Source organism: Hirundo rustica, chromosome 27 (assembly GCF_015227805.2).
Source record: "Hirundo rustica isolate bHirRus1 chromosome 27, bHirRus1.pri.v3, whole genome shotgun sequence".
NCBI classification, from domain to species: domain Eukaryota; kingdom Metazoa; phylum Chordata; class Aves; order Passeriformes; family Hirundinidae; genus Hirundo; species Hirundo rustica.
The window spans coordinates 2,293,335-2,316,192 of record NC_053476.1 but is presented as its reverse complement, the minus strand read 5'-3'; the positions used below and the strand labels follow the sequence as shown (position 1 = coordinate 2,316,192).

The 22,858-nt window shown below is 43.5% G+C and overlaps 3 protein-coding genes across 5 annotated transcripts; 2 read left to right on the top strand and 1 right to left on the bottom strand.

The window, feature by feature from the left end:
• Positions 1-1,576: 1,576 nt before the first annotated feature.
• On the top strand, positions 1,577-19,109 carry LOC120763765 (olfactory receptor 6B1-like). Of its 3 annotated transcripts, XM_040087318.2 has the most exons (3): positions 1,577-1,665; positions 6,203-6,353; positions 16,959-19,109. In XM_040087318.2, exon 3 carries the CDS (start codon positions 16,974-16,976, stop codon positions 17,931-17,933), a length of 960 nt encoding a protein of 319 aa, XP_039943252.1. In that variant the 5' UTR covers positions 1,577-1,665; positions 6,203-6,353; positions 16,959-16,973; the 3' UTR covers positions 17,934-19,109. The 3 variants fall into 3 exon arrangements, with proteins under 3 accessions (XP_039943252.1, XP_039943250.1, XP_039943251.1); XM_040087316.2 differs by lacking the exon at positions 6,203-6,353 and having other exon boundaries at positions 1,612-1,665; XM_040087317.2 differs by lacking the exons at positions 1,577-1,665; positions 6,203-6,353 and adding an exon at positions 14,785-14,902.
• LOC120763820 (histo-blood group ABO system transferase 2-like) lies at positions 5,919-13,132 on the bottom strand. The gene is made up of 6 exons (XM_040087389.1): positions 13,074-13,132; positions 12,305-12,379; positions 11,273-11,341; positions 9,833-9,871; positions 7,873-8,007; positions 5,919-6,597 (listed from the first exon to the last, which is right to left on the bottom strand). Exons 2-6 carry the CDS (start codon positions 12,367-12,369, stop codon positions 5,919-5,921), a joined length of 987 nt encoding a protein of 328 aa, XP_039943323.1. The 5' UTR covers positions 12,370-12,379; positions 13,074-13,132.
• Positions 19,110-21,673: 2,564 nt separating the features above from the next.
• On the top strand, positions 21,674-22,651 carry LOC120763624 (olfactory receptor 6Y1-like). Its single transcript, XM_040087065.1, has one exon. The coding sequence runs from the start codon at positions 21,674-21,676 to the stop codon at positions 22,649-22,651; it is 978 nt and encodes a 325-aa protein (XP_039942999.1).
• Positions 22,652-22,858: the final 207 nt, after the last annotated feature.

The following is a 22,858-nucleotide window of genomic DNA, read 5'->3' as shown; positions in this document are numbered from 1 at the left end:
TGAGGTAGCCCTAGCCGCCCCGAAAACAAGTGGTTCCTACACTGTAGGAACAGCAGCAATAAAAGAAGGACCAGGGAAAATGTGCATCCTGTCAGGAAGGGTATGGGGCTGAGGCACCCAACGTCTTTTTGCCTCATTCTTCACCTGCAAGTGTTCCAGGCACACCACATGAGCTGCAGAAAGTAAAAGCAGCAAGCAGGGAAATGAAGAACTTTGTGCTGTAGAACAAGTCTGGGTGTGAACACTTAAGAAACCTGAAGGTTCACGTGCCCGTGGGGTCTGACAAGATAAACCTCTGGGTCCTGGGGGAGCTGACAGAAGAAGAGGCTGAGCCACTGTGGATGATACTTGAGAAGTTACAGCAGTCCAGTGTAGTTGTCATGGAAAAGGGGAAACATAATCCAAATTTTATAAAAGGGATTTTAGGAAGGCACAGGGAGCTACAGGCCAGTCAGTCTCTCCTCAGTGACTGGCAAAATCTTGGAGCTCCTGGAAACTGTGCAAAGGTCCATGGAAAATAATGAGGTGATTAGTGACAGGCAGCACTGCTTCACTAAAGGCAAACTGTTTGTGACAAATTTGGTAGCCCTCTGTGAGGGGATGAGAGCAGTGGTGAACAAGGGCAACAGGCATCAGCTCCCTGGGCTTGTGCAGAACATCTGACATCCTTGTCTCTCAGCTGGAGATGGATGGATCACTGGGGTCACTTGTGTGTAAGGAACTGGCTGGACAGTCACACTCAGAGAATTGTGGCCAGTAGTTCATTGTCCAGCTGGAGACCAGCTCAGGAAAAGGGATCCTTGCCCTCAGCTGAGCACTGATGAGGGCACACCTGGAGCTGTGTTTGGTTCTGAGCTCCCCAGTGCCAGGCACTTGTGCACCTGCTGGGCAGAGCTCAGCATTAATTCACACAGAGGGACCTGGGCAGGCTTGAGAGATGGGCCTGTGCCAATCTCCTGATCAACAAGGCCACGTGCAAGGTCCCACACGTGGGTCAGGGCAATCCCCAGCACAAGAACAGTCTGAGTGACAATGAATTGACATGAATTCTCTGAGGAGAAAGATGTGGGGGTTTGGGGATGGGGAAACTCGACGTGACCTGGCAATGCATGCTTGCAGTCCAGAAGGCCAATTTCATCCTGGTCTGGATAAAAACATGGCCAGCAGGTCGAGGGAGGTGTTTCTACATGAATTCACGCCAAGCCTGCTCCTCAGGCTCATTCAGTCACGTGCTGTCACCCAGAGTTTCCTGATGTCTGACAGCAGAGCAACATCTTTTTTTTGTTCTAGTACTCCCATAGTGTAACTTCTGCTTAAGTTCTCCTTTTTCCTGAGTAACCCTGGTGCAACGGGGATGGGGAAAATTATTTCAAACTGCTGCTGTTCCTGCTTGCTCACGGGTGAGGAGTGTCTTGCAAGAACCGCTGCGGGCAGCAGATGGGAGCAGCAGCCTGGATTTGCTGAATTTGGGCTGCAGGCACCACCTGGAGAAGAGACAGGAACGCCAACTGCTGGACGTGCTGCAGTGGAAGGAGGAGCTGGGGGCAGGCTGCGTGGGCGTCGTTCAGCAGCCTTGCAGAACTGTGTCACAAGCATTGCTGGAGGTGTTTCTGGAGATGGCTTTGTATACAGATGGAAAATTCACTGGGAGTGGAGCATAATGTGGTAAGACTGACATGTCTCCTTTGTTATATTCTCTTCTGCATCACACTAATGTGCTCTGGCTTTGTATTTTGCTCACTACCCCCATCTAAAGATTGCTACCCTGTTCTGGTACATTGATTTCCGCTCATTACTTAGCCATGTCCTCAAAAATGTTTTTAGAAGCCTGGATCTGCTGTGCCCTGGTCCTGTCAAACCTGACCCACAGCATGAATCTCTATTTCGAGGCCACAACTTCCAAGTTGAGCCATTGATTTACTGTGCTAGAGGCTGGGTCATCACAAACTGATCCATTCTGATTCATCGCTGACTTCCTGGCCTGCTCCACCTTATCAGCTTGGTACTTGGCCTGTCCCATCCACAGCCAGTCCTTCTGCATTCACCAGCTGCACTGGGCTGCTCTGTCAGTGTTCCACTGCCCTGGACAGGTTCAGCTACGTGCCTCCTCTTCCTCCAGGTGCCAATTAAAAAGCACAACCCCCCGTTCCCTCAGTGAGAAAACTCATTCTTGGGAATTCTTTTGGATGCATCACTTTGAATTTCCTTCAAGCACTTGGATGACAGAGTCTGCCAGGGAGTGAACCTGACCTCTGATCATGAACTTCCTGATGGGAAGAAGAATTGAGAGATTATCTTAAAGCTATGTCCTTGTGTTATGCTTTTTTTTTTTTTTTTCTTTTTTTTTTTCTTTTTTTTTTCTTTTTTTTTTTCTTTTTTTTTCTTTTTCCCCTCTCTGCTCTGACCTTGTGCTATTTGTTACTGTTTGTGCACAATTTTAATGCATCAGGTTTTGTTCCAAGTTTGAAGATCTGAGCCCAGTCCAGTACTGTTATGTGTTGGTCACCTAACCTACTGTTTTCTTGCCCATCACTCTTAGTTCTTTAGTTTAGTTTGTTCTGCCCATTTTATGCCCTTTATCTCAATCTTAGTCAAACCTATTATTTCACTGACCTTCGTAAGCTCCAAAACCCCAAAATACAGCTTCCTCTGGGCTAACTAATTCATGTTCAGTTTCTACCCACACTTACAACAAAACAAGTAGATTTAGTGTGGATGGAGGGAAAAAGTAAGAATGTTGTGATGGCAGTAAATTTTTCATATTATCGGAAGCTGAAATTTAATAAGAACCGCTTGACCTCATGCACACCTGGCTCTCATTCTCCCAGGTGAAATCATATATTTTCCTCTTACAGGTAAGAACTTAGCCATGTATTGAGGTATGGGAGATTACAGCAGTAAGATCTCACCCCGTTTAGGCCAAGGAAGTGGCAATATGTCTCAGAGCTGTCACTGATGGGTTTCAAGAGACCTGTTCCACCTGGTTTATATAACAGAAGCACTTAAGTACAGAGACACTGAGGGATCACCAGCAATCTGCTCCAGCTGCCAGCCTAAGGTCATAATATCCTGGCACATATTCAAGTGCATGGAAATCTGGATGCAAATTTTTCCTTTGAAGAGTCTGTGTGGACAAGCACGTGGAGCTGAGAAGATCCTGGATGTTTTTCCTAGGTGTTGTGGACTACTAAGCAGCATGAGGAAATGAGTTTCATTTTTCCTCCTCAGGTCTCTTTTAAGCTCTGAAAGGCGTTCTGATTCAGCCTTCCTCCTGGGTTAGGAGCCATGGAGACTTTGTGCACCGTCCTGACTTTCTGTTCTGGGTTCTTTCTCCCACGTTATGTGAATGTAACTCAGTGACACATCCCTGCCTGGCCTGACACGATGGTGTCAGCTCTTTGTCCCTTCCTCCCAAGCAGAACCACTCACCATCACCTCTAAACATCCTCCTTACTGGCTCCTTACTGTTCTTCCTGTGCAAGAGGTGGGAAATTCCACAGGAGTGAGTTACAACATTCACAGCCCATTCCACCTCTGCTAGTGGAAGGCCTTGGCATTGTCAGCAGGCCTGATAATGTGTGACAGATTGTCCAGGAGGCCAAGCCATTTGTGAGCCTTTAAAGACTGATTTATAATTACCAGCAGGACCAGATTTTGGAAGCGAGTAAGGTTAAACCTCACAAGAAATCTTAATACTGTCTTAGAAGTTAAATTGCAACTCAGCACAGACCCTGTTGTACCATCCCTTGCAGCCAGGTGTTTGACTGAATGAAAATAATAGAAAATTACATTTACTCTGGCCTAACCTGCCCTGCTGCATACTGTTACTCTGGCCCAGGTACAGAACTCTGCTGAAACCTGTTCGATTCATGCAGCTGCAGTACATTTTGCCATGACCCACCCCCATTAACCATCTTTCCTGGCCAGGTTTAACCCCAGCACAAGGCAGGAATTTGCACAACGCAAGGATCAGCCGGATTTTCTTACCTTGCTAAGATGAGGGCTACTAAGGCAGAGCATTTGGTAGCTCTTATCCACAGCTGCCAGCTCAGCTCTTCTCTGTGCCTTGTGCGTTCACTCCTGGCTGGGAAGGTGCTGGGAAACCTGGTTCCAGTTTCCAGAGGCTTTGGGCAGGGAAGCTCCATGGATAAGAGGAATCTTCCAGTCCTCAGGGCGTTCCAGGGGCTGTGGAACCTGTGGAGGTCTTTGTTCTCACTGGGAAGTGGGAGTGGGACCCTTGCAGTGTCCTGTCTCCCAAGGGCTCAGGTTTCACACGTTAAACCAGTTTGGCAGTGGAAGAGAGTGTGACTGAGAAATCAGAGAGCAACAGAGGATTAAGCCCCACAGAGAGGAAATGCTGCAAAAAGATTATTAAATTACCAGCTCATCTAATTCAGCACTATGATTTCATTGGACCATCATCATAATTTCTTTCTGAAATGATTCAAAAGGGCTGGCTCATACCAGAACTGGCTTTCTCTGAGTCTTACAACTCAATCTGTGATTCCATTAATCTAAAATTATTTGTTTACTTTCACCTGAGTATGCTAACTCAATTCCCCAGAATGCTTCCGCTGAACTTTCACACCAATCTTTGCCTGAAAACTCTTCACATCACACAGATTCCTCTTGTCTGGCCCTTTTTCAGTAACCTTTTACTGCCCATTCCTGTGACAAACCACATTTGAGCACGATGTTGTCTTCTTGTTCTGCTTTCAAATCTGAGAAACCACTCTTAAGGAATACAGTTGCAATAAAGCAGATAATACCCTTAGAAGGCCAAACAAGATTTATGGAGCAAAGAGCAACGCTTGCATAACAGATATTATGACAAATGTATAGCCCAGACAAATGAGAGGTAGTCCCATCCACTTCACCCTCCTGCATAGCCTGGTTCGCTCATGTGGCCTAAGTATGGTCAGCCACACTACCTCCTGCTCTGATTTGTGCTTAACTTTGTTAAATTACATTAACTTTGTTAAATTACATTTCTACAGCATTATATTTCAGTGGAAGCGCTTTCTGTGGTCGCTTTGACAGGGGTTCTATGGACAATCTAAATTACCCATTCATGACAGGAGTAAGCACGAATAACACATAGGCTTGCTCTTGCTCCTGTCAGTGCCCCACAGCAGCACAGGGTTATGACTGCATCTGTGTGACAGGATTGGTTTGCCCCAGTTTTTTTCATGTGCACATAATTTTCAGTTATTTGTCTACTCTCACTTCTATTCAGAGTGATAGAAAGCTTTAATTAAGCTCTTCAGCTGATGATTGCATCATTAAGAGATTGCTGTACCTGAAGATACAGCTAATACTGAAAAAGGAAAGTTGAAAAACTTCAAATATGATTTAATTTTCTTTTGATAGTCCACATACATTTAGGATTTGTAGAATCACATGTTTTTAATTAATCAGATAGTTCTGTAATGAACAATGAGGAAGGGGCTTTCATTTTGTCAGAAATTAAGGAGTAAATGATTGAAGCTTGCTAGTAATGTATTGTTCAAATTCTTATATTATCATATTGTTAGGCTATTTTCTCAGCAAATAATATAAGACAGCGGGAGACAAGTATAATTACAGACCCTAATCTGCGGGGACCATTTGTAAATTTGCAAACGGACTTTATTCAGATGCCTAAAATATTCTCATTTTGAGCACATCCTTCTCAATTTTGATACGTCCTCAGGATGGCAAGAAGCCTGTGCTTGTAAACATGCAGATGAAAGGACAGCTGAAAATCAAAAAGCTGAAAAAGAAGTTGCTAATAAAAGAAATTTCTGGGTTTATCAGTCTCTAGCTAAAGAGACCCGCTTTATGGGCTAAGTCGTGCAGAAAGTGTGTGCAGTCCTACAAAGATCCATTACCCTCCGTTTAGTGGGGCTGTAAAGAGGGAAGGCATCACATCTTCTGCTTCAGGAGCTTGCCTCTCTCTGCCCTCGCACAGGGCACATCCTCTTCACCTGGATGACGCTGGAGCTCAGCTCTGTGTCCCAGTAGTACTCCGGGGACAGCAGGCGCGTGGGCTTGTGGTGCAGGAGGTACCTGTTGAGGTGGCTCTCATGGAGCCACCGAGCCTCAATGCCGTTTTTTCTGTCCTCCATCAGCCCTTGAGAACAGGCTCGGGTCAGTTTGTAGACCTCGGCCACACAGCCCCCATAGAAGCTCGCTGTGTAATGGAAGTCCCCTTGTCCCTCAGGGATGGCGGCATGTGACGCAGGGCGTGCCTCGTAGGCTCTGTCCTTGTGCTGTGGGGTGACCTGCCAGGAGCTGATGGTTGCCACCAGGGTGTCGATGATCTCCACACCGATGTGTGCCAGGAGCTGGACGTCGATGTCCATGCAGTACAGGTAATCCACCTCGTGCTGGAACTGGCTGTGGATGTATGAGCTGAGGATGTCCATGCGGCTCGTGGAGATGTCCTGCCACCTGGGGTCATTGTGGACAGGGATGACAAACAGGTGGTTCTCAGGGGCCATCTGAAGGTAAGAGATCTTCTCGGGACTGTCTGTGAACAAGTAGAAATTCACGTGGTGCCCAGCAAGGAAGTACTTGTTGGCAGATCTCATGAACCCTTCTATGAACTGGACATATCTAAGAGACATGGAAAGCAAAAGAATGGAGAGAGTCTCCTCCTGCTGAAGAATGACAGTTTTTCAAGGTCATTTTCATCTTTTTCTATCTGCTACTCCTTCTTACAATGTTAGTGCTTTTATTTAACACAGCTGCTGCCCTTCAAGCCTTGCCCATGCTGCTGTGCACATTATTCCACATTTTAGCTTTCACTATGCACAGAACATGTGCCTTCCACCCAGTGCTGCTCTCTAAAATCACTCCATAATGTAAATACTCCCTTTTACCTGTTCCTTGGCACTCTTTCTGCAGTGCAATATTTTAACTTCCTGGAGAGGATCATAGAATCAACAAAGAATCATGGAATGGTTTGTGTTGGAAAGGACTTTAGAGATCATTTAATTTCACCGCCTCCCATGGGCTGGGACACCTTCCACTCTCCCTTGCTGCTCCACGCCCTGTCAAACCTGACCTTGGGCACTTCCAGGAATCCAGGGGCAGCCACAGCTGCTCTGGGCACCCTGTGCCAGGGCCTCACCACCCTCACAGTGAGGAATTTCTTCCTAACTTCTGATCGAAATATACCTTCTTTCAGTTTAAAGCCATCCTCCCCTGTTCTGTCACTACCCACCTTTGTAAAAAATCCCTCTCCCACTTTCCTGCAGGGCCCCTTTAGGTAGAGGAGGGGCTCCAAGGTCTTCCTGGAGCCTTGTCTTCTCCAGGCTGAACATCCCCCAACTCTCACAGCCTGTTTGCATAGGAGAGGGTCAAAATTATCAATTAAATTGTTTTGATTGCCTTGAAGTACCTGAAGTAGCTGTGTAACTCTAAGGTGCCAGCAGAGATAGAGGGAGTGTAGCTCTTCACTCAGAAACTCAAAAAAGAACCTCCCCAAAGTAACAGTGTGATTAATATTTTCACTAGAGCTAATATTGTACCTTTAAACTCTTACAGAACCCCAATAAAATCTCAGCTCTACAGAATTTTTCTGTTTTTTAGTGCAGGATAGAGGGAAAGCTTGTTGTTGGAAATATAGCCGGAGCTAGAATTTTTATTTCAATGGGTCAAAACGCTAGTTATATTTCCAAAGATATTTTTTGTTCTATTCAGAGCAATGTCCCAGCCAGTTGCCTCACTTTGGAAGGTGACACTCACATATCACATTTCTCCCAGTCTACAGCTGCTCATATTCAGTCTTGGCAATGTTTCTCACTTGTGCTCCATGAGCAGCGTTGCAGCACAAGTGCCAGGTGAGAGGTTTAACTATTTGACAAGAAATAAATGACAAACCAATACTTTTCAACAGCAAAAACGACCACTCCAGTGACCAAGTTCTTCTGCAGATATTGGGCGTTCAGGATGTCCCTGCTGAACGTGCCTTCCCAGACAATTGGAGCCAACCATGGTGTCAACACCAGCACATCCTGTCTCCTGCAAGGGGTTGAGAATGAAGGCAGTGTTTAGATGGCCCAGGACATCCATGACGACAAACACAACCTTCTTCAGCACAGATGTCTGCCTCTGAGTTAATTATCCTCATCTGTGGCAACTCAGGGTTTAGATGGTGGTTGCTGCTACCTGTATCCCAATAAACGTCTCTTTTGTAAAGGCTGCTGGGGAGGCACTCAGGCCAAGCAGTCAAGTCCACACAGCACACACACCATGGCTAGCTCAGCCAAGAGAGGCAAGAAGGGCCTTTGTATGCTAAATTCCAGCAAAGGTGTATTCCAGCACGCCCAAGGGGATCAGGGAAAAAAGACCAAGAGCATGTGGTGCTCAGTGGTTAAGTGGGGGTCAGTGGCCAAAGTTCTGAGGGCACAGGGGCAGGGCAAGGGCAGGGCAAAGGGCAGTGCCCTGTGGGGGACACGGGGCAGCCACCAGGGATACCACAGGCAATGGGGAAACAGGGAAAGGAGAAACCACGAGAATTGGGGAACAGGGGAGAGCAAAACCGGGGTGGGTCACACAGTGTGGCAAGGAACCACGGGGGAAGTCTTTTCTTTCAGCCTAGGCAGAGACTCTATGGTGTATTCTTCAGGGCAAGGCCCTGGGGATTCCCCTGAGGGGTTCAAGGGATTCCAAACCCATCTCCCTTTGAAATCACTAGGAGACAAGAAATTACTGTCAGCAAAATCTGAGATATGAGCCACCTTCTCCTGGAGCAGATACCTGAAATAGCTATCTGTCTGTCCTTGATTTTCACCCACCAGCTCCCAAGCTGTTCGTGGCTGTCACTCACAGGCAGCTTTTCACAATCCATCCATTCCTTAACACAGAGCACAGCTCATCCACCCCTTGTTCCCAGCCTGTCTCTTCTGGAAAGCTGGCAGCCCTCAGCTGCAGAGTTCCAGATGTGCAGCTCTGCACGGTGTTTCTGTGACAGCAATTGCACCACAGATCTCTGGCTGGCACCACAGATTTCTGCTCCTTCTGCTCGTCACCTGTGTGTTGGTGGAGGCTCTTCAGCTGGGCTGTTGATCTCCTCCTCTTTTGGAAAGAGCACTCCCTAATTCCTTTGGGATGATGGACAGGTATTTCCCTGATGCTTCCTAAGGTGTTGTTTACTGATCTGTCTCTGACACTCAGAAGAACATCTCCTTCTCAAAAGGAGTGGAGTTTAGAGCTCTGCTAATAAGTTCAACCAGGCTGCTTTCCAGAGCAGGTGGGAGACCTTTCTCTGCTCTGTGCTGCTCAGTCCCAGCTCTCCCTCATAGAGACATTCTCCAGCCCGTTCATGAGCCTTTGGTAAACTCTCCCCAGTATGTCCATGCCTCTTTTATTACTTTTTTATTTTTTTTTTTTTTCCTAGCACAAATGTCTCTATAATAGGCAATTCCAGAAAACAATTCATCCCAGTGACCTAAAATGTTCATTCCACAGGCATTTACAGATCACGTATGATGCCGACTGTTGCCACTAAAAATAGTATCAGCCAAGGCTTCTTGTTTTTTAGCTTGGTGACTGGTGACAGAGGATGCAAAAAAAAAAAAAAAAAGAATTAAGATAAAATTAAACCAAAATATTTTCAACAATCACCATAATTTCTCAGTTTCCTTTCTGAAAGTAACAAATTAAAGATTCTTCATCCATGCATTTCTAATGGTTTCCGGAGGAGGAGGAGCTGCTTTTCTGGTCAGACATCCTTTGCTATTCATTCAATCTTGCTCTCAGCTGCCCTGACCTGTCTGTGCCAGTCACAGTCTGTTCCTGAGAACAATGGGATTTCATGTTAATGAAGCCAGAGAGTTACACTTACCATGGAAGCATCAGAGATGTTTCATGTAAGTCTATTTTTCTGCAAATGAAGGAGAAATAAAAGATACATAAATACATCATGGCACAGAAGTTTCAGATTTTCCGAGAGATGAGCCCCCACAAGAGATCTTTCTGTGTTTCGGCAGTACTGCCCTGTGATTCAGTGTCCATCACAAACACTATTGTATTATTTATATTAGTTCATATACAACGTGAACTACATTTCACAGGCTACTCAGCTGGTGTAAGTAGAGCTGCATGCAAATTAATCTCGGTTTTAAGATGATTTTCAACATGTCTGTTTCTGTGGTGCATCTTTAGAAAATTCAGTTTTCCTCTACTCAGTGAGAGCCTGGTCCAGTAGAGCCAAACACCTTGCACAAAGTTTGTATTTTTCTGACAGGTTTATGTCCAGAGGACACAGAGTAGAGGTCACTGCTCTCCATTCTCATTGCTTGTACAAGTTCCTGTGGATGGGTCACAGTTTTGATTCCTAGATTTTCCACCGGGAAGAACAGGTTCTATAAAGTGGAAGCACTTACTAAAAGTAACAGATTAAACAGGCTAATAGAGGGAAATTAAAAGAATCACATACACACAAAACCAGAAAGATAACTAGCCATATTAACTTTTTTGGGGGGTGGGGGACATGGTGGTGGTATGGAAATGCTGTCTCATACTGGAATCTTTTAAATTTCAAATTAATTACAAAAATAATGCATTGTTCTTCATCATATTCGTTTATTAGCATTAAAGTTTATTTGTTCCCTAGAGAAGTTCTCAGAGAGAATATGCCAGACTCTTTAGAGCAGCAGTTCTAGAGAATTACACAACCATGTGTATTATAAAAGAAGTGATGAAGAGGGGAAACCAAAGCCAAAAAAAAAAAAAAAAAAAAAAGGCAGTGGGGATAAGAAAAGTGTAATTCATAAGACAAAAAAAAAAAAAAAAAAAAAAAAAAAAAGGTTCAGTTAAATGAAACTAAGCGTTAAAAACCTAGTAAAAGGACATTTCAGTCTGATAAACTACCAGGTTAAACTCTTTCTTTATTCTATATCCAGAATCTGTTGGTTCTCATCAAGTTTGTGGACAACAGTAAATCAGAGGGAGTAGACAATATGCCAAAGCACCCACATTTTTTCAGTGATTACAGAGGAAGCCTGGATGAGTTCCTTGCACAGACAGCCAGCTTCTAGGAGTCCAAACTAGGTGGGATTAAGCTGCTTTTTCATTGCATAATTTTGAGGGAGCTGCATCAATGGATTCACATTTGCCCGTCTAAAGTCTCTGGAGTGTGAGCCTGCTGGGCACTGGAGAATGGCTTCTATCAAAATGGAAATTAGCACTTCTAGGGCATGGATCTTGTGCTTAAGAATGAGTCTTTTCAGATGAGTGTTCTGCTCATGGCCTGAATGACAGAATTCATGCAGAATGAACTTACAGTGCTGAATCCTCTTCAGGGGAGGCTGCGTGTTCCTGGGCTCTGGTTGGGGAGAAAGGGTGGTGGTACCTTGGACAGGGTGAGAAATCAAAGAGTCAATGCAAAAAACCAAAAATCAACCTTTCCTCCACTTCCTTTGTGACTGAAACTATCAATCAAAGCTGACAGAATCCACTTTTGCGGGATCAGGATGGTGATGAGGATTTGCAAATCTCAGCTGTTTCAAGACAGGTGTTTAGCCTAAAGTTATCTGAAGATCTCTTAACTCTGAGGATCTGTGAATGATTTAATTTGCCCAAGATTACTGGCATCAATGGAAATGTGTCTGCTTTACAGCAGAGCTTGGTCTCAGCTGGTGCTGGAAAGTGGCTGTTGCCTCTTGAACCAAGATATTCACAGCATCACTTTGCTCTGGCCTGTGCTTGGGATCTCCTCTGATGTGAGCCTGACTGAAATTTTAAACAAAAATCTGAGCATTTCCAACAGATCCTCTGCTGCAGAGTAAGTGTGTGGGTGAAAAGTCTTGTCCTAATTCCTCCAGTTTGAACAGATCTTCAAAATTTTTCCAGCAAACTCTGAATTAACCTCACTTGATTTGATTTCAGGCTCCAGAGTACTGAATACATACTATGAAAACCTTGCTGTGGCTGACATGAGAACCAAGGCAGACTCAAACCAACCATGGTACAGAATAAACACAGCTAAATCCACTCCACAGAGTTCCAGCTCTGTGCAGGATCCTTGTGCTGGTCAAGAGCACAGAGGTGTGGGATGTGAACACGAAAACACACACTTGGGCTCACAGGAATATACAGAGACAATTAATCATACTTTTAGAACTTCACAGAAGAGGTTAAAAGTGTCCACACTTTGCTTATTTTCACCTTTTGAATGTAAAAGGGGATTTTGAGCTTAGCTTTGTGTAAATCCTTACATTGTATCTGCATAAACATAATTAGAAGAAACCTGTTTCAGTCTGGACAACAGAAATATAGACTAGTTGAGAATAATCATAGAAGGTTAAACACCCACCAGATTGCACCAGTGATTGCTGCTGTCACTAGAATAGCCAGGCCATGTAATTTTGTGATTCCCATGTCCTTAGTGCTGAAAAAAAAAAAAAAAAAAAAGATTGTGAACTCTGGATTGACAGCAAAGGGGGGAAAAAACCAGAACAAAACACAAAAACAAAAAGGCATATAATACTGTAGTTATTAACTACTGACTAAGTCTTTCATCTTGCACTTCAGGTCTGGGCATAATAGAGAGAAAAATTAGTTTTTCTAGATAGAAAGTTTTACGTCCTAGGTATTTATAATACATACTACATCTTTACAGCAGATATGCTACACACTGAGCTCTCATTTTAAAATACTATAGCAATACACTTCAAATTGCTCAAACCAAAATTTCTCGTTTCAGATTTTCTCTGAATCGGTTTTTTTTCCCCAAGCCGGTGCCCTCTTTGTCTGTCTTTCTTTCTCCTCTCCCTCTTTCTCTTTCTCTCTCTGTTTTTTCCATCTAGCTCTCCTTTCTGACCTCACCTCCTTGGATTCCTCAGGCTTTCTACTCAGTCTCTCCCTGCTGCAGTTCTCTTGAAGCTGAAGGTCCCAATCCTTTTCTCCAGGTCAGCTTCTCCATCCATTTTGGGGCTGTTCACATCTGTGGCTCAGCCACATCTTCCTTTGTGCCAGCTTTCTGGAAAGCCTCCCTGTAACATTCTGTCTCAATATTCCCCTGCCCTGCCTTCAGCCGCTCTTCAGCATCTCCTTCCTCAGCCTAACCCCAACACAACACTCACCCGTGGTTCTCCCAATCCTCAGAGCCCAGCAGCTGCTGCTCTCCTCCTCTCGTGCCTCCCCTGTGCTCACACACCTGCTGAGGCAGGTCCTTCCTGTGTCTCAGCCCTGTGTCAGCCCCGGGCTCGGGGCCAAGGAGGGGCTCCACCCAGGTGTCACCTTCTGCGGGAGCGCTCTGCTGAGTGATGGGGAAACAGCAAGAGCCCTGCGACAGCCAGTGATTCCCTGGCACTGCCTCACGTGCCTTTATGGGCTACCTAAAACCAGAGGCCAGACAAAATTAAGGGAATAAAAAGCAGTTATATTTATTGAAGGGCCTTCAGGTACATTTTGGGCTGATGAAGCCCCCCAGGGGCTGCACCCAAAATGGACCATGGGTCGTGGGTTTTCACAATTTTATAAGTTGGGTCCATTTGCATGTTGGGGATTAATCTTCCAATTACAGCTTCAGGTAATGAAGTAATTTATCCCCAGTTTGCTCCCCCCAACTCACTTTTGTTTCCATCTCTCAGGACCTGAGGCAGTGAGGTGTCCTTGATCCCCAGGCCTGGAGAGGAATTGTTGTGTCTGACCAAAATGGGAAAGCAGCAGCTCACACTGTGTGTCGGGTTTGGAGTTCTACACTAAAGAACTGCAGGATCACAAATACATGAAAAATATAAAAGCTCAAATCCTAAGGCATCACAACACTGAGATTTCTGATGAGCAAGAAGGCGACTGCCTGAACTTCCAATGTGGAGGTGGTTTTTTTTTTTTTTTTTTTTTTTTTTTTTTTTTTTTTTTGTTGTTGTTGTTGTTGTTGTTTTGTTTTGTTTTGTTTTTTTTTTTGGAATGTTGATTTTCTGTAAGTGTTGTCCCAGAGGCAAATATCTGTAATAAAGACATTTCCAACCACACTGCAATGAAAGTGCCTCTTGTAGTCAGAGGAGAGAAATAAACACTTTCAGGTAATTTCGTAATTTGCACTATTCTCACTTGTATTTGGGTGTCCTCTCTCTGAGCTGTATCTCACTCTAAGCTGTAGGCACGTAGGGAGTTGGATTTCCCCTTCTGAGTGGTGTCTTTCACACCTAAAATATTACTGATACTTAATGCTTGGGTACTACTTTCTCTGTGGAACCTCAGGTAATATTCAAGATCAGTATAATAATGATTTAATGCATGGAGAAACTGATAAGTGAAGTTTTATTGGTCAGAACTACCCGTCATGAGCCACCAGCCAAGTACAAATGTCCTGAGTTCCAGTCTGATGCCTTGTCACCCAGACAGCAGTGACTTTGGAGAAAGAAAAATCCAGAAAAGTATGAATAGTGCTGCAGTAGCTAGTTAGCACTTAAAAAAATTAACAAGCAAACAAACAACCACCAGCAGAGCAACACCTTCCATGAGGTTTAGAAAGGAGGGAAATTTATTCCCTCTACTCCCATTCCCAGTTCTCTTGGGCTTTGAAGGATAATATACTGAGAGGTATTTTACCATCCTGGGAAATCTCAGGCTCAGCTGAAGCGACAGAAGGCTGCAGGAAGTGTTTATGCTCACAGCTTTTTACAAACCTGCCGCTTCCAGCCATCCGGAGAGAAGCAGGAAAGCAAAGGGGTAAGGTTTAGCTAAATGAAAGAGACAAAGAAGCATAGATACTGATCCCTTGTTCAGACAAAGAGACTTTAATTTCTTTTTCTCTAGGTTTTTTAGAGGTGTTTCTTCTCATCTGATCTCACCGGAACTCTGAGAATTCCAGCATAAGCTGTGAGTGTCTTGGAAATGGCATTCCCAGTTCTTATCAGGAACTGGAGCAACAGGACAAGGGGGAATGGCTTCAAACTGGAAAGGAGTAAGTTTAGATCAGATGCTGGAAAGAAATCCTTCCCTGTGAGGGTGGGCAGGCCCTGGCACAGGGTGCCCAGAGCAGCTGTGGCTGCCCCTGGATCCCTGGCAGTGCCCGAGACCAGGCTGGATGGGGCTGGGAGCAGCCTGGAACGGTGGAAGGTGTCCATGCCATGGCAGGGGTGGCACTGGATGGGCTTTAGAGTTCTACCAACCCAACCCATTCTGGGATTCCGTGGATCTGTGAGTTGTTTTCAAGAGAAAATGGACGTTTCTCAAAGTGTAAGAGAGAAGAGAGAGGGATTGCTTGGGAAGGAAAACCGAGCTGGACTTAACAGATAAAAGACTAGAAATATGGAAATTTCTTACTGTACTTTATGTGCTTTTAAAAACCTTAGGAGCTCTGTTGAGAGTGTAAGTTAAATATAACCTTTCCCTCACCCTCTCTCTGTGTTTTCTATGTGGTAACTTCTGAACATATTTATGTGGTAAAAAAGCCATTTGTATTCTACTTTCAGTGGACTAGAATGTAAAAGATGTTCACCATTATTTTTACCCTGAAAAGCTTCATTTTTCAAACATGGAAGTTATCTTTCTGTGCCTCCTGTGAATGATCTGTTATTTGAGGACTGGTACCTGAAATCCTCCAATTAATCACCTTTTTAAAATTAAAGTCGTGCCAGTCAATATTCTAAGGTACTATAAGGTAGATATGGGGTTTAAAATCCTATATTGGAATGGGGTACCATAATTTTTTTTGATATCCTTTTCATTCAGGCACTTTTCAATTATGATTTGTGTTCTGTAGCATGCTAAATCACTTAAACTAGTTTTTTTTCCTTGAGTTGCTTGAATCCCTACTGGCTTTGCTGGAAAATGAGTTACTTGCCTTACCTGTCAGTATTTACCACAGCTTAAATCTCATGGAAGACTGGGAGATGTGAAAACCATCCTTAGAAATGAAATAGTATTTAGTATTCTGTCACTTTATTATTTGGTAGTGATCTACTTTTAATGAAGTATGTAAATTATGTAAACAGATTGATTCTACACATATTACCCATGTGCAAGAGAAAAATCTAATTTGAAATAAATATTTTGAAACTCAAATGACAAATAATTAATAGTATCACAAAAGGACATATTTCTTTTTCTTTGTAACATTAATGGATTTTTTCTTAATGTTTTTATGAAAAATATTTTGGGAATAACAAATACTAAACACCATTCTAGAAAGTCAATTGAGTATTGGATAGGAACGTGCAGGAATAGGTAAAAAAACTTTGAAATCTTCCCTAAGAAGTGGAAAAGAAGAGGCATAAACATCAAACTTCAGGTATTTTGTGAAAAATCCAGATTAATTCTATTGATTAATGGAGAGGAAAAATTATGGATGGCTAATGTAATTATTGTAGTCTAAGACTGTACGTAAAAACTGTAATTTGGGGGGAGAAGTAGTCAATCCCTTAAAAATGAGAGAAAATTTCTGATGCAGAGGTCCTTCCCAATTTCAAAAGCCAATACCCAAATGCATACATCCCTTAACCCTAGCAAACTTATTTCAAGTTCTCTAGGTGAGAGAACAAACACTTATTTTCTTCTGCAAATATTCAAGACTAAGGGAGACAGTGAAACAGCTGAAGCCAAGTTTGCTGTGCATGAGCAGTCACTCAGCAAGAGCGTGCTTCTGTCAGTGGGGTAGCTCAGAACTGAGATCAAATACTCATTTAATAATATTGTCTCTCCCCCTTTGACTATGTTTTAAGTGAAGATAGGGTTAAGAAGGTCTGTGAAGAAATCATTGAAGCCCAAATATTTTCTTGGAGCCAGGATTGCAATCACCAGTGCTGCTGCAGGACACACACACACACACTCACACACACACAAAAAAAAAAAAAAATCAGAAGTGGTTAAATAATAAGGAATGTCAATAATGTCAATTAAATAACTGTGGAATCTCTGCTTAAACTGTGTATTTGCAAGTCCAGTATGAAGAGGATGCTTGGGGGAGATAATGCAAAACGTTCCTTTTTCCTTTCCTTTTTTCTCCTCATACATTCCAGGCCTTCAAGGTCATCATGGTGCAAGAAAATGACACCCACATCCATGAGTTCATCCTCTTGGGATTCCCGACCACTACAGAGCTACAGGCTCTGCTGTTTGTGATTTTCCTTGCAGTGTATTTGCTGACCATCACCGAGAACATCGTCATCATCGCTTTAATTATAACCAACCACCAGCTCCACAAGCCCATGTACTTTTTCCTGGGCCATCTCGCTTTCCTAGAGGCCTGCTACATCTCAGTCACCGTTCCCAAGCTGTTGGTCACCTTCGTGGTGAGGAGTAAGAGCATCTCCTTCACGAGCTGCATGGCCCAGCTGTACTTTTTCATCGCCCTGGTGTGCACGGAGTGCGTCCTCCTGGCCGTCATGGCCTACGACCGCTACGCGGCCATCTGCGCCCCGCTGCACTACCCACTCACCATGAGCCCCCGGGCCTGCCTGCGCCTGGCCACGGGCTCCTGGCTGCTTGGCTTTCTGATCTCCGTGCTCAAGGTCTCCTTCATCTCCCAGCTCTCCTTCTGCGGCCCCGGCGTCATCAACCACTTCTACTGCGACATCAGCCCGCTGCTCAACCTCTCCTGCGCCAACCGGCGACTCGCTGAGGTGGTGGACTTCATCTCGGCCTTGTTCACTTTGTTGATCCCCCTCTCTGTCATCATAGTTTCTTACACCTGCATAATCAGAACCGTTTTGCTCATTCCCAAGGCCCAGAGCAGGAAGAGAGCCTTCTCCACCTGCGCTTCTCACCTGGCTGTGGTCGTCATTTTCTTCTCAGCCACGCTTTTCATGTATGCTCGGCCCAGGAGTGTAAACTCCAGGGATCTCAACAAGCTGGTTTCCATAATTTATACCATAGTCACTCCAATGCTAAATCCATTCATTTACTGCCTGAGGAACCAGGAAGTAAAGGACACTTTACTGAAGGTCTTGTGTAGCAGGGCTGCTCCCTCCAGAGTTTCTGCATCTGATCACTAATGTCATGCTTGGAACACAATCTTCCAACTGAATGTATCTGGATCCTGTGAAAGTCTAATAAGATTTTTACTTTGACAGAAATGTTTATTAGAGTTCTCTTTTAACACCAGTGCTTAACAATTCCTTCTCTCAAGTCAATCTGCATGTTCAGCTAAAATCTATGAATCTGTGTGAATGTAAAAGGTTTTTGTGACTGAACACATCAGACATCATTCCTGAGGAGCAGAAAAGGCAATAAACATAATTGCCTTCTCTTAATGTATTTTTTTTTGGTCTGCATCAAAGAACAAAATTGCATTCTGACCTTGATCCAAGTTAACGTGAAACTAGGATTCAGGAACCTGACGCACCAAATAAATAATTATGTCAAACTTCTTCACAGGAATGAGGATGGGAACTTCAGTAATTCAGATAATAAAGGTCATTTTAGACAGCCCTGATAAGAGACCATGAACCACCCCTGAGAAGTTTCTTCTTTATTAACTTCAAGTATAACTTTGGGAGGTAGTTCAGATTCAGAAAGTAAACCTTCAGAAAGTAAAACTTTTGGGGGAAAGGATTAATTTGCATAGTTTAATTTCCATTTTAAATGTTAAATGAGCCTCCTGATTTTTAGATGTTATTTTCCTGTGGTCCTTCAACATTACATGAGGTGATGTAAGCACTAAGAGAAGAATCAGTTGTCTAAACACAGGTGTTTCCTAAAGTAACATTCAAAGGAGAGGGTCGGGAAGAACTTTAAGGTAATTTAACACACAGATCCAAAACCTTGCACCAGCAGGCCGGATGGCAAATGATTCTTGACTCTGTTTGCTACCCAGGACTACATCAACATTACTGTGTCCAGTTTGGCACTTCCTACTACAAGAAGGACAAAATGGACAGTCCAGCAGGGAGTCACCAAACGACAGAAGGGTGGGACCACACAGCATACAGAGAGAGATGGAGGGAAATAGTTTCATAAGGCTGGAAAAGAGAATGTTGAGGAGGTGTTAAGCTGCAGTCTGCCATGACCTGACGAATGTTATAGAGGAGATAGAGGCAATTTTTAATGGTGCATGCCTGAAAAGACAAAAGCAACGAATGAAATTCTGATAAGATAGTCCAAAAAAGAAAAAGATCAAACAAAATCCATCAGAGTGATGAAGCACCACAACACAGTCCCGGAAAGGTAATGAAATCTCTGTCCTTTGAGCATTTCAAAGCTTGACCTGACAAGTCCCTGAAAAACCTGACCACGCTGAATTATGTTTGTGACAGCAGAGTGAGTTAAAATATTCTGGAAGTAAAGTTCTGTGCTTTCAACCCAAGTTTTTGTGTGATTCTTTGATTTGGATGTCAAATAGAAAGGCATGTGGCCTCTCAAACTGCAACAGAAACTGATGTTCAGGGAAGTGATTCTGGCTGTAGGTACCCACTGAGTAGATTTCAACACATGAGCAATATGTTCAATATCATCCAGGGAATGGATCCTCTCCAGTATGTCCACGTCACTCTTCCACTGGGGAGCCAAGAACTGGATGCAGTACTCCAGATGTGAATGTGTTTTATATATGAATATATATAATTTGAGTTCCCTTTTATAGCATAACTCTCCCCGTGTCTCTATTATATCAGCTGTGGCTTGGTCTAGCTGAGAGCTGAAGATGTCAGAGGGAAATCTCTCAGGGAAACTGTTTAAGCACTGTTCTGACCTCACATCTTCTAATGGCCTAAATAGCAGCTGAATGGCAAATCACTGTCTTTGTCCCTTTTTATAGCTTGTCACTGTTAGACCACAGCACAGCCTCCAATACCCCATACTGAGCAAACCCAGCTACATCAACTTATTTTCATCGTGCATGTACCCTGAGTCACATCTTCACATCTTAGCAGGCTTTAGTAAGCACCTCTCTAGTTTATCTACACTTCCCTTGAATTGCAGGGATCCCAAAATTGGTCAATGTTAGCTGGGCCCTCGCCAGCCTAATAGAAATGAGGTAAGAACTCACAATTGTGCTTCTGACAACACTGCTCTCCCTTCTCCGTGCACTTACATTATTTTAAAGTTGTCTCCTTCATGAGATGCCCTGACATTCCTGAGCATGCACATAGGGCTTTGGCCAGTAGTTAGAATTCAACAAGCATGCCATAAAGTACGTCAAATATCACTAGATTCTTACATATTTGCAAAATAAATCAAAATGTATGCTCCAACAGCCAAATAAATTCTGTAATTGCAGCTCTCCTAGATGCTAAATTCCCATTATTCTCACTGTAAGAATGCAATTTGAATCATGGTTCTGGCTTAAGTGAGGCATCTGATTCACATGAGACAAACTTGAAGGTGATTTTGCAAATAGCTGACTCGGGGGACTGCTCCCCTCTGGCAGTATGGAGAGGACCAGATCAGGTTTTGTATTCTTCATGCTGCAGAATCCTGCAGCAGCACCTCAGCTTTACTTGGGAAGCAACTGACCTCATCAGGTAACAGACCAATATTATCTCTGATCCTGCTTTTCCTCTTGACATATTTGCACTGTATTATAAAATTCAGAAAATGCATAGCTTGGCTATTGGTGTGTCTGTACATATAACTCCAATGTGGGTGAAACTACACTTACTCCAAAAGCGATTACCAGTTAAGGTCACTGATTTAGAATAAGGCACTAATCTAAAATATTTTTCCAGATTACCTTTTGGTAAAAGACTGCCATATCTTCTGCCTCAGGGTATGTTTTTACTTTCCTCTGCCCTCCAAAAATCAGTAGATACTAGCTGGTACTTTTTCATTGGTCAATGTCTCAGAAAAAAATCTTCAGAGTTTCTTCTACTCTGCACGGAATCACAGAGGAAACAATAACATCCCTCCTCTTTCTGTGATTGCTTCCATTGGGAGGCTAGTTATAATTTCTGAATCAGCTCTCATGAGACACCAAAGGTAAATAAAGTGTTGATTTATCTGTGCTGGTATAAATCACACAACTGACATATCAGTCTGCACTTCGTCTGTACCCTACTGATCATATTCTCCAGGATCAACCAAGGCAGTGGATTCCCACTACAGAAGGTTGAGGATAGTTTTCTTTTTAATAGCACAGGCTGAGCCATTATTATTTTTGAAGGATTAATCTGAGTTAGTTGCAAGCCAGCCAGACCCGGAATTATAATTTGCTTGCACTTATGCTGTATCTGGGATGCTATGTGTACCATCGCAACAGACTTTGTGTAGATGTAAGTGGGCTCAGACCCAGATATAGAAACCTCTAGTGGGCTCCTTCAGATGTGTTTGGAGGGGTTTTTTATTATCAGAAAGAATATATCCTTGTGGTGCTTCACATTTCCCTTACAGCTCATGGAATATTTATGATATAACTTTAGAAATGTTTAGATGTAGAAACTAAAGCATTGGAAATGTGAAAGTCTATCTATAACTCATAACCTGTGATTTCTTTATACTGGATGGATAATATATTAGCATCATTCGTCATTTGTCTTGCATGAGATAAGATTTGTAATGTATATTTATCTCCATGAAATGTAAATTAAAAAGCATGCCTTAATTTTTAAAATGAAAAATTCTGAATTGAGCAGATAAATTTCACAAAGTTAATTTCGAAAAACCTGGCAACAAAATATCTGAGCTTTTACAGTGTCTTTAAGTGGTGGTGTAACATATGGCTGTGAATTTAAGCCTGTGTAGTTAGGTGTCATTGCATTAATTTATTGCAGGTGGATAAGGTTCATCTTTCTTCAACAGAATGGGTGGGAGGAATGAAACCAAAGTCATGTATTTCATTCTCCTGGGTTTTTCCACCACCGCTGAACAGCAACTGCTTCTCTTCTCTGCTTTACTTCTGGTTTATTTATTAACTGTCTTGGAAAACGTCCTTATCATTCTCACCATCCGAAATAACCCCAGCTTGCAAAAACCCATGTATTTCTTCCTAGGGAATCTGTCTTTCTTAGAGATCTGGTATGTTTCTGTCATTGAGCCAAAGATGATCGTGGATGTCCTGTCTCATGACAAACGTATCTCATTCCAGGGGTGCATGACACAGCTGCATTTCTTTGTGACGTTTGTTTGCACTGAGTATGTTCTGTTGGCCGCGATGGCCTACGACCGCTTTGTGGCCATTTGCAAACCTCTCAGATATCCCCTCATCATGAATCACAGGTTTTGTGCCCAGCTGATAGCTGCCTGTTGGATGTGTGGCTTGACCACTTCTTCCATCAAGCTGAGCTTTATAGCCCGGCTCTCATTCTGTGACGTGGACAAAATCAATCATTATTTCTGTGACATTTCACCTCTCCTGAATATCTCCTGCAGCGATTCCTCTTCGGCTGAGCTGGTGGACTTTGTCTTGGCTCTGCTGGTTATCATGGTGCCTCTGTGCACTGTGGTGGCCTCCTATATTTGTATCCTGTTCACCGTGTTGAAGATTCCTTCTTCTCAGGGGAGACAAAAGGCCTTTTCCACCTGCAGCTCCCACCTGACCGTGGTGGTTCTGTTCTACTCCACCACTCTCTTCACTTACGCCCACCCTAAGCTCATGTACACTTATCGTGCTAACAAGCTGGTGTCAGTCCTGTACACGGTGGTTGTGCCACTTCTGAATCCTCTCATATATTGTCTTAGAAACAAAGAAGTCAGGGCTGCGATGAGAAAGACTTTCGCTTGCAGAAGACACACCGAAGAAATCAACTCAACAGTCCCAGACAAAGGGCTTTGGTCATGAAGAACAGTGCTGATGAGCTGAACTCAGGAGGTCCAGACCTTAATCCATGCCAAACCCTCCTATTCATGCAAACTCATATTTATTGAACTAAACCTTAATATATCTAAGTTAGATCTATGTATTTACTATGGTTTTGACTCGAGATGTGTGGGTTTGGGGTTTTTTTTTTTTGCTTGTTTTCCCCCTAAGAACCTATGCTGTCACCCT